Below are 16,214 nucleotides of genomic sequence, written 5' to 3' on the forward strand. Positions count from 1 at the left end.
TTAATACATTAATACAACATTGCATTTAAACAAAAATGAAAATTCCAATCATTCATCTGGGGTAGAGCTTGTTTCATCAGAGATGTTCCTGGCCTTGGCCTGCTTTTGTACCTACAGTATGTTCGCTATGTGAAAGTCCGTTAAGGATGCTAACAACGTGTTTATAAGATGTTTATGAGCTCACAAAAAAAATGTTCTGCTTTTTGTCATAGCAAGTTGGCCGAGGCAACGAGGTGTGCTGGACGAGGGCCGCATGGCAGGAGCCTGGAGCGCGGCGCAAAGTTTTCTTTGCGTCCTCTAGGTGCCGCAACGAGGCACCCCGGTTTCCGAGTGGACTCTGAAAAGGTAACAGTGACCATTGACTAGAAAACATCTGCAGCATTTGTTGTTGCACTTTTCATAGTGCATGTTGCACAGACTAAATAAATATGCCCCACGCCAGTCAACAGATTTCTCTGTAATCAACTCTCAAAGTTAATTCTACTAGCTAATGAAAATGTCTGTTGATTACTAACCAATTTTACTCTGTTACAATTATTTAAATAGCTTTTTATGCTTGGTTTTGGATATAACTTACATCTGGTTAGCTGCTCCTCTTGCACTCTTTGCACTACTGTATAATACTATACATAGCTATAATTATTTGATAAATTATTAGTACTTCAACATTCCAACTCAATACAACATTTTATTTATATCTGTAAACTATAAACTGTGCGGGTCATATGCATCGACATTTCGTTCTGTATACACGTGTACAAGAATGACAATAAAGTATATCTGAATCTGAATCTGAATCTGAATACAGTTCTCACCATTGTGATTCCAAGTGCCAATACACTTGTAGAGAAAAATGTATCTGAATGTAGCAAACTTCCCCAAAATTATATGTAATATATCAGAATGAGAAAGTACTGATGCCAGGTATACAGTAGGTGAGACGACAGCCTTTTCAAAGTTGAAATACTCTTGATGGTCACCTTGTTTTGAACTTTAACAATAAGACTCTGAAAAATGTGGTGTTGAATAACCCTATGAATTAATTTTTATTTTCCACTATATTTTTTCACATTTTTTCATACAATGCATTTTGTTAAAACGTAAAATAAAACATGTATCCCACCCAAAAGCAATAAGCCATAATTCCCTCCGGATAACATCAGTATATATAGCTGATCACATAATATTGGCTGCGATTGGCTGGCAACCAGTTCAGGGTGTCCCCTGCCCACTGCCCGATGATTGCTGGGATGGGCTCCAGCACCCCCGAGACCCTACTGAGGATAAGCGGTGTAGCTAATGAGATGAGAGATGAGATGAGACATAATATTGGTAGGGGTAAAACAATGATTATTGATGGGGACATGACACTTTTTATAAAGTGATAACCAGGGTTGGGTAGGGTTACTTTAACTGGATTACTTTCAATTACTTGTGGATTACTCCAATACCAAATATGCTAATAAAAGACAAAAGAAACTAAATATGAATAAAATGACTAAATTTTGTGCAGGCTTGGGGATTAACGGAATACACGGAACGGCAAAAATGATGTTGGCAAGCTGTTTGGATTTATTTTCATTTTGTTTCTGTCGCATTTTATGATAGTTTTGCCGGAGATCAAATAAATCAAAGCCAGGAGGAGAGAAAGCTTACCATGTGTTGTGAGTCATAATTTTATTCATATTTAGTTTCTTTTGTCTTTTATTAGCATATTTGGTATTGGAGTAATCCAAAAGTAATTGAAAGTAATCAAGTTAACTTAACCCTACACAACCCTGCTGATACCATATTATTAGTGGGGACAAATCAATGATTGGAGGGGACACGTCTCGTCCATTCATGCCAAAAAGACCCCCCTGTGTCCTTGTATTAGGCTAATACCAATATCTGCTATCAGAACTCACCAACCCATACTTTTACCAAATAGTTTTTGTTGGTAAAAACAACTGAAAATAAAATCATATAACGTATATACTGTAATTTTTATGCTGCCTGTGCTCTAGTTGGGTTTATCAAAGAACAGTGTACAAAAACAAACATTGGACTCCGTTTAAACAAACTGACAGCCATGTAGTGAAGAGTCTTCATTTGCCTTAGCAAATCATAAAAATCAAAAGTGATATTAATGCTCTGTATCAGTGATAACTCAAAAATGTTGTATTGACATTGATACACTCTTTGACTATGAAGACAGGGGTGTCAACGTCAAACGGACAGAGGGCTGGAGCCCATCCCAGCAATCATCGGGCAGTGGGCAGGGGACACCCTGAACTGGTTGCCAGCCAATCGCAGGGCACACAGGGACAGAAAACTCGCTGGCTCATTCACACCTAGGGACAATTTGGACCGGCCAATCCACCTGAAATGCATGTTTTTGGAACGTGGGAGGAAACCGGAGTGCCCGGAGAAAACCCACGCAGGCACGGGGAGAACATACAAATTCCGCACAGGAAGTCCGGTAGCTGGATTTGAACCCACACAGGAGGTTCCCGAGACCTTAGAACTGTGCCGCTAACCACTGCGCCGCCGTGCCGCCCACTAAAAACATACATTCCAATATTTTCTCATGGCTCTATTAGTAATCTTGAATTTTCACCAGGAAAAGAAGCTAATTTATTTTGCATAAACTTCTCCCAAATTTAAATGAAACAAATCAGAAAATAACCATTAGTTTCTATTTTACTACTTCAAAAACATAATAATAACGCACGTTTTCTATCATTCACTTTGCTGAAATGTATTTCAAAACATAATTGGATTGAAGGCCTACTTACAACAAAGTCAGTTAGTTCTTTGTTCCTTTGTCTCTTTGTTTCCTTATCCTCACTGTAAATGTGGAACTGGAGTCGTCCAATTTCGTTGTCACAGCATATCCCATGTTGTAACAATGACAATAAAGGCATATTCTATTCTATTCTATTCTAAATACAATAGAGTTCAAGAATCCATTAACCAAAAACAACACTTTCTTCAAGGATAAGTAACGTACCTTAACAGATTACACAACAATTCTCGGAGTATAATACAACTGTGATTCAAGATCGTCTCGAGGCTGTTGAAATTCTTCTCGCATCCAGACACCAGGCCTTGACTTTGACACGTGATGTAGAACAATGTGAGTCAAACTTTTTAGTGAATAAATAAAAACCTTATTTCTGTTAGCATTCCAACAATCTTTAAATCCATAAATCTCCAAGATTACACAATGTCTTCTAGTAAACCAAAATGTAATTCGATCCAGCATTAGACTAAATAGATACAAGCATAGCAAACAAGCTCCTACTGTGAATCAAAGAATAAAAAAAGGAAACTGACATATTTTTTCCCTTTGGTTGAATTCACTGCTGTGTCCCCCCAGAATTCTCTAGGGAACGTCACACCCTACATTAGAATTTTTGTTGTGAGCGCCTCCCCCCTAATGCACCTCTTCCCCTTGCCCCCAGGGGGCAAAACGTGGCGGGTATTGACACGCCTGCTTGCTTCCTCGTTGCCTGTCAATCCCCATAGAATATATTACAATTATTAGAAAGTATATTATGATGGCCGGTCAACACATCGTTCAAAACATATGACTGTAAATAAAATCAATGCAATGTGTCGGTTCAGTAAACGATTATTCCAAGTTATGACGCACTAGTCAGTCACATGCAATTACTGCAGTCTCGCAAAGTGGTTGGAAAAAGCATCCTTTCAAGGTGCATGTGAGGCAAGTCAGTTTCTCGGGCCAGCTTTTTTTATGGGAACTTAACTTGTGAAGGATTGTTCGGTTTTGGCTCGGTCGCTGCAGCTCACATTGTTTGACTCTGGGTTAAAAATGAGGATATTTAACTGAGAGCCTCTCAAACTTGCCAGATACCACTTTTAAGACGTTTGACGCTAGGTTGCAAAGTTTAAGAACTCAATGTTGTTCTCATGTTAATCCACAAGATGGCGCTACACATGGTTGGAGCCCCATTTAAAAACATTCTCTGGTCCATTTGCTTAGTTTTACAAGCTGCAATGTAAAAAAAAGACTAGACAATTCCCGCGGCAATTGTAAAAGTTGTGATTGATCTGGAAGATGATCCCTGCATGTAGATATAACCCCGGTTTTTAGCATTATGAGTTAGCATAAAGTTTTTAATTCAGAGAGATGTTTCTGTCATTTTTGACTTGGTTCTGTGAGGGGACTCCGCCCCCCACATCCCCCGGTACTGGCAAGTTCATTTGAGATGGGCCCACAACCGTTAGCAACAATTATATGCCTTGTGGAGGCCTAAAAAAAAACACATTCATGGTAATAACATAGTAATAACACTGTTATTACACATTAAAAAAATTAAAATGTACATGTTCGAAAGGAATGAGCCATTCCATTTGAACTGGGCCATCTGGAATGTATTGAGCCCATTCAATTTGCTGAGTCGTTAGAAGGTTAGCATTAGAATAATTTTTCAGCATGAAGAAGTTAGCATTTAGCCGTTAGCATCACTTTTTAGCATGTACCTTTTCAACATGTTTCCATTAGCATAATTTGTGAATATGAAGTTGTTAAAATATAGCCATTACCAAAATGTTTTACTATGAAGAAGTTAGCATTGCCCACAGTGTTACAGCTAGCTTGCGCCAATACTTGGGCTGCGCCAGCCCAACTTGTCACCAACAGTTTTTACAGCTAGCATAAGTAAGCATAGCATCAACCTCTCATCGCTAACTTGTCACCAACAGTGTTTACAGCTAGGTTGCGCTAATATTTGGGCTGGTTACCAGTCCAACACTTTGCTAGCGGCGCACATAGCTGTTAGCATCCTCTCGCTAGCATACACTCTTTGGAATTCACCATTTACCTATGGTTAAAGGTAATGTGGGTCGGGCCCCCTCAAGCCACCCTGGACAGTCCCTGCTTAGTCCCTACTACCCTCTGGAAAAGCCCTCGTTTCCATGACTACCCATAGAAATGAATGGGCCCATGTATTCCGGATGGGAGATTCTCAAAACCCATTATTCCGGATGGGGACTTTTTAAGGTCTCCGGGGCCCCTTGCGGAATTTTTGGTATATGGATCGTTGGGCTACTCCAAAAGCTCTGGGAGCAGTTCCACACGGAATTTTGGCGGAAGAAGATAGATATAATAATAATATCTCGGGGGATATTATTACACTTGGCAATGTAGTTGTGCCTTGCTGAAGCAATCTCAACTAATAAAAACTACTATTAATACTTGTCACAGTGACATGTCGTTCTCTCTGTGCTTTTCTTGCTGAAAAGAAACTACAAAAAGAGAAAATAATGCATGAACTCGTTACGTCTTTTTTGTCTAAAGCTCACATCGTGGTTTAGGGATCCCATAACCCCCTGACTCGTTGGAGCTCCACCAAGTACGCAACTCTGGACATCTCTCTTCGCTGCTGACGGTTCGTGGCCTGTAATTGGTCGTAGCAAAGTTGGCACCAGTCTGTTCCTTAGTGTTATCAGTTCCAGTTACCGTATTTTCCGCACTATAGGGCGCACCGGGTTATAGGGCGCACCCCAAAAAATAGTTTTTGGTCCTATATCTTCCATAGATAAGGCGCACCGGATTATAAGGCGATACAATGGGAACGTCGACAAAACAGTCAGATGATTCAGTCAAACTGATTACTCCCTTAACATTCCCAAAGCTTGCAAAGAAGCAAATACGTGTCGTAGACACGTGCGGATGCGGTGTCCGTACGATGTCACTTAAATGCGTCATTTCAAATATCATTCGGAAGGTTAAAGTCTTGGAATTCAAGAAATGCCAACCATTCCTTAGTTTCTATTTTCTTTTTCGCTCGCAACTTTACTGTGCATGTAACAATAAACACTTGGAATTGAGTTGAATTCACTCAATTCATCAGCAACACCAAGATCGTTCTAAAACAAGATACCGGGAAAATATAAAGCCGCATAACTCACCTAAATTATCACGTTCAATAATGATACGCAATCATGGTCTTCTTACAACCGTGAGTGTAGTAAATCCAGGAGAGTAAAATGTTTACAAATACAGACTAATGAAACATGTTTCTTTATGGCGTAGCTTAGCAAGCTTGCTATTCAGTCATCTTTTTCGGCCAATTGCAGGGTTTGTTTTGGCCCTCTAGCGTATCCGAGGCTCCGAATAACTTCAGCCAATAGCGATCGATTTAACGGATGATTGACACATCTTTTTCGGCCAATTGCAGGGTTTGTTTTGGCCCTCTAGCCAATCCGAGGCTCCGAATACCTTTAGCCAATAGCGATCGATTCAAATGATGATTGACACATTGGTTAGCCAATGAAACGCCAGTATATAAATCCCAGCATACACCGCGGACTACTCCACGTTCGGGGGAAAATCGAGTCGGCGGGCGGCTGTTGCGTAAGTTGCGAGACCTTGCGAATTTAATATTGAGCCATATATAAGGCGCACTGTATTATAAGGCGCATGGTCAGCTTTTGAAAAAAATTAAGACTTTTAGGTGCGCCTTATAGTGCGGAAAATACGGTATTTTTCTGTTTTGCTCTCCACCAGCCCCCTTGGACTGTGCATTGGAGATTACTCTAGGCCAGTCCTGAATATCTTGTGATGTGAGAATACCAATGCAGTTTTTGTCTTCATCCTAAAGGATAGGGGAAAAATGTTTTTGTTCCAAAATTTTGAGTATCATGAGCCCATAAAAATAATTGTAATGTTCATCAATCCATAACATTACAGCTATTACCATGTTGGAAATATTGTCACTCTAACAGTTTGAGTATAGGGAATCGGTAAAACTATCAACAGCATTATAGGTGTGGGGTGCCGGAATAAGGGATTTGACATTCATTTATTTCAATAAATCGTAATTTGTTATGGAAATGACCTAAAGACTCAATTCTTCTTTTGACATACTGAGAAATGTATGGCGGGCCATATTAAATCATTCAACTGGCTGGATCTGGCCTGCTGCCTGTATGTTTGACATCCCTGCTCTTAACACAAACAAATGCAGATAGGATAATAAAAACATACTCACAACCTGAAGGCCACCCATCTCCTCCATTGTTACCTTCTTTACTTCTTCGAGTTTAACGGCGGTTGGCTTACATCACATTGTGGAAGTTACAAATGCCTTTGTGCTCCCTATACACCAGGGGTCGGGAACCTTTTTGACTCAAAGAGCCATAAAAGCAAAATATATTAATTTTATTTTAGGAAAGAGCCACACCCTATACTATGAGAACTTTTTTTACTAAATTGCTAAACCCGCGCCCCAGACAAAAGCTTACTCTTAGGCACATTTATTTTTGATGATTTGATAAGAATTATGAAAAGAGAATAATGCCAGAGCCCGTGTCCCAAAATCAGCAAACATACCACTTTAAACGCCCCTTTCTTGCAATTACTCAAGGTCGGTTAAACTAATTTTGACCCTTTTTTCATACATATTGGTTTCAAAACCAGATGCAAGCAGTTATTTTGTAAAAACGTCACAACATTCTGTGAACAGGGAGCCTGATGTGCTTACCTTTGGCGCAGACGGCGTGGGGCGAGAGATGGGAGGGAGTGCTTGCACTTTTTGCATAGCTCCACCCATCCCTCCCACTCACCCAATCAAATAACTTTAAGTTCTCTTCCGGTGTTTTGGCGTATTTACAGTTTGTTCTGTGGATTTCATTATAAGGTATCTGAACACTGAACACAGATTATGTAGTGACATGATCTGAAATGATCTGCATTTATATAGTGAGCTTTTATATATTTTTTTGTGATACCTTGACTGTAAATTGTAGTGATAAACGTGGCCTATATATTCTGCGAAGTACTGCTTTGGCCTTGCGTGTATCCAATCAGGGTTAATCGCTCATATTTTTGAACGAGATGGAGAAAGTTTGCATGCAATCAAATTTGTCTCTGAACCTCAGGTACTCATAGAAAGAGCCATATATGGCTCGCGAGCCATAGGTTCCCGACCCTGCTATACACGGTAGAAGTAGCATTAGCTAAACAAGTAAAAGCACACAAAAATAATCTGATGTCTTTGATAAAGATGATCACTTTTTTACTCAAATAACAATGTAAACTATTACGTGACGTTACGTAACCTGAAAGGCATAAAAGGCAAATTGGGTTACCTAAAAGGCATGAAACTTGTCAATTAACCATTAATATGACACCACAAGAGGATTTTAGAATGGCATTACAAGTCATGAATTAAGCTAAAATGAAGACTTTTACAAATAATAACTACCGTATTTTCCGCACTATAAGGCGCACCTAAAAGCCTTTATTTTTTTCAAAAGCTGACCATGCGCCTTATAATACAGTGCGCCTTATTTATGGATCAATATTAATTCGCAAAGTCTTGCAACTAGATTTTCCCCCGAACGCCAAGTAGTCCGCGGTGTATGCTGGGATTTATTTACCGGCGTTTCATTGGCTAACCAATGTGTCAATCATCATTTGAATCGATCACTATTGGCTAAAGTTAGTCGGAGGTCAAGAGGCGGATCCTTTTTATCATTTACAGGCTGGCATTGGCTTGAACTGTAAAACAAAGCCTGCAATTGGCCGAAAAAGATGAGTCAATCATCAGTTGAATCGATCACTATTGGCTAAAGTTATTCGGAGGTCAAGAGGCAGATCCTTTTTATCATTTACAGGCTGGCATTGGCTTAAACGGCAAAACAAAGCCTGCAATTGGCCGAAAAAGATGAATGTGTATAGCACGTGGCTGACGGCATACAGAAAGCATTTTTTACTATACTGTATTTGTAAATATTTTATTCTCCTGGATTTACTACACTCACGGATACAAGAGGACCACGGCTGCACATTATTATGAACACAACGACTTCGGTGAGCTACTCCGGCTATATATCTAGTTTCAGACTGAACTCGATGTTTCTGTGAAAAGCGGTGCAGATAATGGATGGAATGGAGTGTCTATTTTTAAATTAAACTCAATTCCAAGTGTTTATTGTCATATGCACAGTAAAGTTGCGAGCGAAAAAGCAAATAGAAACTAAGGAATGGTTGGCATTTCTTGAATCCCAAGACTTTAACCTTCCGAATGATGGAACGATGCATTTAAGAGGCATCGTACAGACACTGCATCCGCACGTGTTCTCGACACGTATTTGCGTCTTTGCAGCTTTGGGAATATTAAGGGGGTAATAAGTTGGACTGAACTATCTGACTGTTTTGTCCACGTTCCCATTGTAGCGCCTTATAATCCGGTGCGTCTTATGTATGTCAAAAATAGGACCAAAAACTATTTTTTCGGGGTGAGCCCTATAACCCGGTGCGCCTTATAGTGCGGAAAATACGGTAGTTGAACAAACGTCACCAACCCAGCCCTCGGCAAACTGATTCTATGCCCCAGCGATTTCCAGGCTCGAAACTGCTCACAAATGTAAAAACCTCTGGCCAGTACAAGATAATGGCACACATGATACTCTACCAGTGGCAATTTGCACAATGTCTGCTAACTGTTTCTCTCCTTTATTCAAATGGGTCCACCACAATAACAACCTAAATGTTCGCATCGTATCCGTCTGTTTTTGTGAGAGTATCTTTATAATATGGGTCACCTTGTCTTCTCCTGATGGCTTCAAAAGTATCAGACACTGGATGAAATTTTCCGGCAAGTGGTGTGAATATATTTCTTTGCCATCAAAGATTGCCGTCCCAGAGGGGTCATGTGGTCTGTGGGGACTCCGTGTTCATTTTATCTCCGAAAAGGGTCCCGGGGGCTCGCATGCTCAAAAATCTATGGGTCCCAACAGAGATCTATGGGTCCCCAAAATTTAGTGTGCTCCATGCCCTTACAAACTGTCATATTTTCCCTATATTAATTAAAAGGGATCACCACAAACCTGTCTTTTTTTCATTTTTTCCTTTTATACTTCCTTTTTTTCTTAACTTCTTTATACAACATAATCATTCGTAATATAATGCATCAAAGCAAGTGAGCCGTTTGAGAGCCGGCTCTCGTTAATGAGTTGAGCCGAAAAAGCCGGTTTTCTAAAAAGAAACGGACTTTCACTACACAACTCGAACTGGAGATCGGCGTGCAGACGAAAACTCGAACCGCGAGACCAAAACAACAATGGCGGATCTTCCTCACGAAAAGTTTTAAGTGCGGTAAATCTTTGTTAAAAAATGATAATGAAGATTTCGTTTCAAAAAAGTTGCGTCCCGGGGACGCACGGTGATTTGACACGATGCGTCCCCAGCAAAAAGAATGCGTCTAGGACGCAGGTACGCGGGCAAACGAGAACACTGGGGACTATGTATTGGCTGGGGAATGATGATTGACAAAGGGCGTGAGCAGGAACACTACTGTATAATCACTGGTCAACATCTGGGGGACACAGACTAAAAAAGAAGAAAAAAGAAAAAATATGAGTACATGTTTTTATGGCACATTATTGTAAAACCCTGCCATTTGAACAGAGACGTGTTGACACTTTCTGTCTTGTTTGACCTAAAATGTATGACTTCCCCCAACAGGCGGTGCGCCCATGAGGTCGTCTATACTGGTCCTGTTGCTTTTCTTCAGTGCCCAGGCCGTGGCCTCCATCGGGATGGACTCTGACGATCGGCGGCGGGTCTCGAGCTCCACTTCTGCCAGGGTTGACCCAAAACTCTTCAGCAGGCGGCGCAGGTTTTCCCCCAGGGTGCTGTTCAGCACCGGGCCCCCTGACGTCGACCCCACAGGGCCCCACGGTGGGCGTAGGAGCCGACGACGGGCAGGCCAGCCCCAGCACCGGGGCGTTTACTCCGTATGCGAGAGCATCAGTGTATGGGTAGGCAACAAGACCAAAGCTACGGACATTTCGGGCAACGAAGTGACGGTGCTGCCGGACGTCAACATCAACAACGTAAACAAAAAGCAGTACTTTTTCGAGACCACCTGTCACAACTCGCACGGGGGAAACTCGGGTTGCTTAGGCATCGACGTCCGCCACTGGAACTCGCAGTGCACCAACTCGCACACTTTTGTGCGAGCCTTGACGTCTTTTAAGAACTTGGTGGCGTGGAGGCTCATACGCATCAATGTGGCCTGTGTGTGCGTGCTCAGTCGCAAGTCGTGGCGGCAGTGACCCCCAAAAAACACTTCTGCACAAAGTAAATTATTAGTATCAAAGTACAGGGATTGCATAAACTGCATAATGCCAAGGCTAGGTCAAGTGCTCAGTTGACTCTATGAAGAAAAACATGATCAACAAAGAAGAAAAAAATATTTGGTGCCACAAAAACTCTGTCAAAGTATGACTCATGTCAAAACAACTGTGTTCGATTGTCCATTAATTTTAGTACAACTCAATTTGCGGTACATTTCAGTGATGTGTGGTAAGGTTCACGTCTGGTAAGGCAGTCAAACTCACAAATAAATTAACCTACATCGCATTCATCATTTGATTGGCAGAGCAATAAAGCAATAGCTAAACTATCGTATGGAAAAAAAGCTTTCATTGAATTACCCTCATCTCATCTCATCTCATTAGCTGCACCGCTTATCCTCAGTAGGGTCGCGGGGGTGCTGGAGCCCAACCCAGCAATCATCAGGCAGTGGGCAGGGGACACCCTGAACTGGTTGCCAGCCAATCGCAGGGCACACAGGGACAGACAACTCGCTCGCTCATTCACACCTAGGGACAATTTGGACCGGCCAATCCACCTAAAATGCATGTCTTTGGAATGTGGGAGGAAACCGGAGTGCCCGGAGGAAACCCACTCACGCACGGGGAGAACATACAAACTCCGCACAGTAAGTCCGGTAGCTGGATTTGAACCCACACAGGAGGTTTCCAAGAACTTAAAACATTACCGCACACGCGCTAACCACTGCGCCGCCGTGCTGCCCATTGAATTACCCTAACGTATAAATTACGTTTACGAGCAGCTCTTCTTGCATAAAAACATCAATAGATATGTAATTTTCCATTACGAAAAAAAAGTCCATTGTATTAGAACCAATCGAATTACTGAATGGCTTTACTTGAGCTTGCCAATACGATCACCTCATCTCTCATTAGCCGTACCGCTTATCCTCAGTAGGGTCGCGGGGGGCTGGAGCCCATCCCAGCAATCATCAGGCAGTGGGCAGGGGACACCCTGAACTGGTTGCCAGCCAATCGCAGGGCACACAGGGACAGACAACTCATTCGCTCATTCACACCTAGGGACAATTTGGACCGGCCAATTCACATACGATCACTTATTGTATTATTTGGTGCTGAGGTGCGCACCAAATGAGAATCCTTGGTCTCAATATCGCCCTCCTCCATGAGGGAGGAGAATTGCAAGCCTCACTTTGCAGATGCCCAGCACAGTTATAAATCAGATACTGATTGGATTCATAATATTCATAATATATTGCGAAAATGACGCAGTTTTAAAATAGAAAATCCTGAAGTTGTGAAGGTAAATGCTAAATAACATTAACACTGAATAAATATAACCATCCATCCATCCATCCATCCATTGTCTTCCGCTTATCCGAGGTCGGTCGCGGGGGCAGCAGCGTTAAAAGGGAAGCCCAGACGCCCTTATCCCCAGCCACCTCCTCCAGCTCATCCGACGGGACCCCGAGGCGTTCCCAAGCCAGCCGAGAGACATAGTCTCTCCAACGTGTCCTGGGCCGCCCCCGGGGCCTCCTGCCGGAGGGACATGCCCAGAACACCTCCCGAGGGAGGCGTCCAGGAGTCATCCTTATTAGATGTCCGAGCCACCTCAACTGGCTCCTCTCAACGCGGAGGAGCAGTGGCTCTACACCGAGTCCCTCCCGGATGACTGAGCTTCTCACCTTATCTCTAAGGGAGAACCCAGCCACCCTGCAGAGGAAACTCATTTCGGCCACTTGTATCCGGGATCGAGTTCTTTCGGTCATGACCCAAAGTTCATGACCATAGGTGAGGGTAGGAACGTAGATCGACCGGTAGATCGAGAGCTTTGCCTTTCGGCTCAGCTCCCTCTTCACCACCACGGACCGGTACAGGGTCCGAATGACGGCAGACGCTGCACCGACCCGTCTGTCGATCTCCCGTTCCATCCTACCCTCACTCGTGAACAAGACCCCAAGATACTTGCACTCCTCCACTTGGGGCAAGACCTCCTCCCCGACCCGGAGGGAGCATACCACCCTTTTCCGACTGAGAACCAATATATTTTCAATTGTATATTTCCATGATGACAACCTGCCTACCCTGACTGCACATCAGTGATACACTTAAAAATCAGTTGTGTGGATTGATCCAAAACTAGTATTATTTTGGACTCTTGGTTGGTTTGCTCAAGAAAATACCAAACCTTTTTTTTTAGTAAGAACTCCTAAAGCTATTTAAAAGTTAGAAAAGGCAAGGTTTGTACAAAATACATACAAAAACATTGTTGTGAATAAACTTTTGACTAAATACTGTCAACCCCCTAAAATATGGTGCTTTTATTCAAAGGTATAGTGTGTTATATGACCACCAGTGCTAAAAAGCACAAGGACGAATACCAACTAGAGAGTGCCAAAGATACCGAACCATTTGTTGCCCAGCCTTTCACAAACCGTTGGGTTTTGGGTTTTGAGTACCCCTAGCAGCACGATGGCGGAAAATAATGTAATCTTTCTCCATGATATGACAAATAAGTGCAAATCCCTCTGCCCAGGAGTAGAGCACTTCTATATGATAGATGATGTTTTTTTTAACCAGTATGAGGCTCTAAAAAAATCACACTGTCCCTTTAAAAAAAACTTAATAATGCAAAAACTAATTATAATTTATTTTAAAAGTTCCTTTAGAAGAGTGTGAACATGTTTATGAAAGAACTCCTCAAAATTGTGCCATTTAAAAAAAAACGCAAAACGTTATTATTGTTTAAATTTGGTTGTCTGGTTCTCATAAATGTCTTCCAGGTGCCACAAAATTGTAAGAACATATCTATCTATCTATCTATCTATCTATCTATCTATCTATCTATCTATCTATCTATCTATCTATCTATCTATCTATCTATCTATCTATCTATCTATCTATCTATCTATCTATCTATCTATCTATCTATCTATCCATCCATCCATCCATCCATCCATCCATCCATCCATCCATCCATCCATCCATCCATCCATCTATCTATCTATCTATCTATCTATCTATCTATCTATCTATCTATCTATCTATCTATCTATCTATCTATCTATCTATCTATCTATCTATCTATCTATCTATCTATCTATCTATCTATCTATCTATCTATCTATCTATCTATCTATCTATCTACCCTGGTCATATCCCTCCAGAGGAGTGACCGACAGCAAGACAAACACATACAAAAACAAAGAAAATAAAAAAGGTAAAAAGTAGCAAAAACACATACAAAATTTTCTGGACCATGGCCAACCCAAATGCCCGAACACCCAAACAAGTTAAGCACCTCGGCACCTAAGTTGGTCATGCTTTCGTCCCTCAAGATGAAACGGGACACAAGAAAGCGGCCATGTCACTCGGGTCAGGGTGACACAACACACTCTTTTGTTCAAAAGCAGGGCCCGACAGCTTTCACCGGTTTACCCCTGCCGCATCATACAGGTGCCCTGCCCATTCCTCAGAACGTGTCTAAACATCCCACTATCCTTTTACAACACCTTTCCACTCATTCCTATCACCAACAAGAGCTCTAGCTTCCACTATATTTAGACCTCTTTCCTGCAGTGCGCTCATAACACCATCTATCCACGTCAATCGCAGCCTTCCTCTTGGTCTCCTTCCATTGACTTCTGCTTTGTAGATCCTCTTCAACATTCGCTCCTCATCCATCCTCTCCATGTGTCCAAACCAACCGAGTACTCTCTTATCCACTGCTACTCCAGTTCTGTCTCTCACGATTTCATTTCTCAGTCTATCCAATCTTGTCACTCCTAACATACTCCTCAAACACTTCATCTCAAAAACATTTCACTCCAAGTCTCTGCACCATACAACACAGTCGGCACAATCAGACTCCCATACCGTCCACTTTTAACATCCATACTCTTACTCTTGTTGCTCATCACTCTCCTCAGCGCACCCAAAACCTTGTTTCCTTTGTGCAATACCTCGCACTCCGTTCCACCAACTGCAGCCACATCGCAACCCAAGTACCTAAAGCTTTCAACTTCTTGCAGCACCTGTCCATGCAACCTTAATTCTAACGCCATAAGAAAATATGAATTTAGAAAAATATATGGACAAAGACTCTCTGGAACTTTAGCTACATTCCTTGGCTAAATACACTTTGCTCTTTCTAAACAAAACTTAACAGAATTTAGTCACTTCATGCACTACAACAATCAAAATTTGAAACGAGCCATAACAGAATAAAAAAATACCAAATCTGGAACTGCAAAAAAAAAACAAGAATAAAAGCCATACATAAAACTTTATTGTATCAAAAAGAAGACATTCGTACATTAGTTAGTCATTTAAAATTCATTTTATACATTACACTGCCCTGACAAACGTTAATAATTTTTGTTTTGCCCTCAACAAGAACCAGATTTCATGCTACCGTATTTTCCGCACTATAAGGCGCACCGGGTTATAGGGCGCACCCCGAAAAAATAGTTTTTGGTCCTATTTTTGACATACATAAGACGCACCGGATTATAGGGCGCTACAATGGGAACGTCGACAAAACAGTCAGATAGTTCAGTCCAACTTATTACCCCCTTAACATTCCGAAAGCTTGCAAAGACGCAAATACGTGTCGAGAACACGTGCGGATGCGGTGTCCGTACGATGTCACTCAAATGCATCTTTCCATCATTCGGAAGGTTAAAGTCTTGGGATTCAAGAAATGCCAACCATTCCTTAGTTTCTATTTTCTTTTTCGCTCGCAACTTTACTGTATATATGACAATGAACACTTGGAATTGAGTTTAATTTAAAAATAGACACTCCATTCCATCCATTATCTGCACCGCTTATCACAGAAACATCGAGTTCAGTCTGAAACAAGATACAGGAATAATATATATAGCCAGAGTAGCTCACCGAAGTTGTTGTGTTCCTAATAATGTGCAGCCGTGGTCCTCTTATATCCGTGAGTTTAGTAAATCCAGGAGAATAAAATATTTACAAATACAAAATAGTAAAAAAATGCTTTCTGTATGCCGTCAGCCACGTGCTATACGCATTCAGCTTTTTCGGCCAATTGCAGGCTTTGTTTTGCCGTTCAAGCCAATGCCAGCCTGTAAATGATAAAAAGGATCCTC

General features: G+C 41.6%; 1 protein-coding gene across 1 annotated transcript; it reads left to right on the plus strand.

The window, feature by feature from the left end:
* The first annotated feature begins 210 nt into the window (after nt 1-210).
* ngfb (nerve growth factor b (beta polypeptide)) lies at nt 211-11,073 on the plus strand. The gene is made up of 2 exons (XM_088337268.1): nt 211-345; nt 10,481-11,073. The coding sequence occupies exon 2, from the start codon at nt 10,492-10,494 to the stop codon at nt 11,071-11,073; it is 582 nt and encodes a 193-aa protein (XP_088193394.1). The 5' UTR covers nt 211-345; nt 10,481-10,491.
* Nucleotides 11,074-16,214: the final 5,141 nt, after the last annotated feature.

The sequence above is a fragment of the Urocampus carinirostris genome, chromosome 6 (genome assembly GCF_059441175.1).
Source record: "Urocampus carinirostris isolate Australia breed hairy pipefish chromosome 6, RoL_Ucar_1.0, whole genome shotgun sequence".
Classification (NCBI taxonomy): Eukaryota; Metazoa; Chordata; class Actinopteri; order Syngnathiformes; family Syngnathidae; genus Urocampus; species Urocampus carinirostris.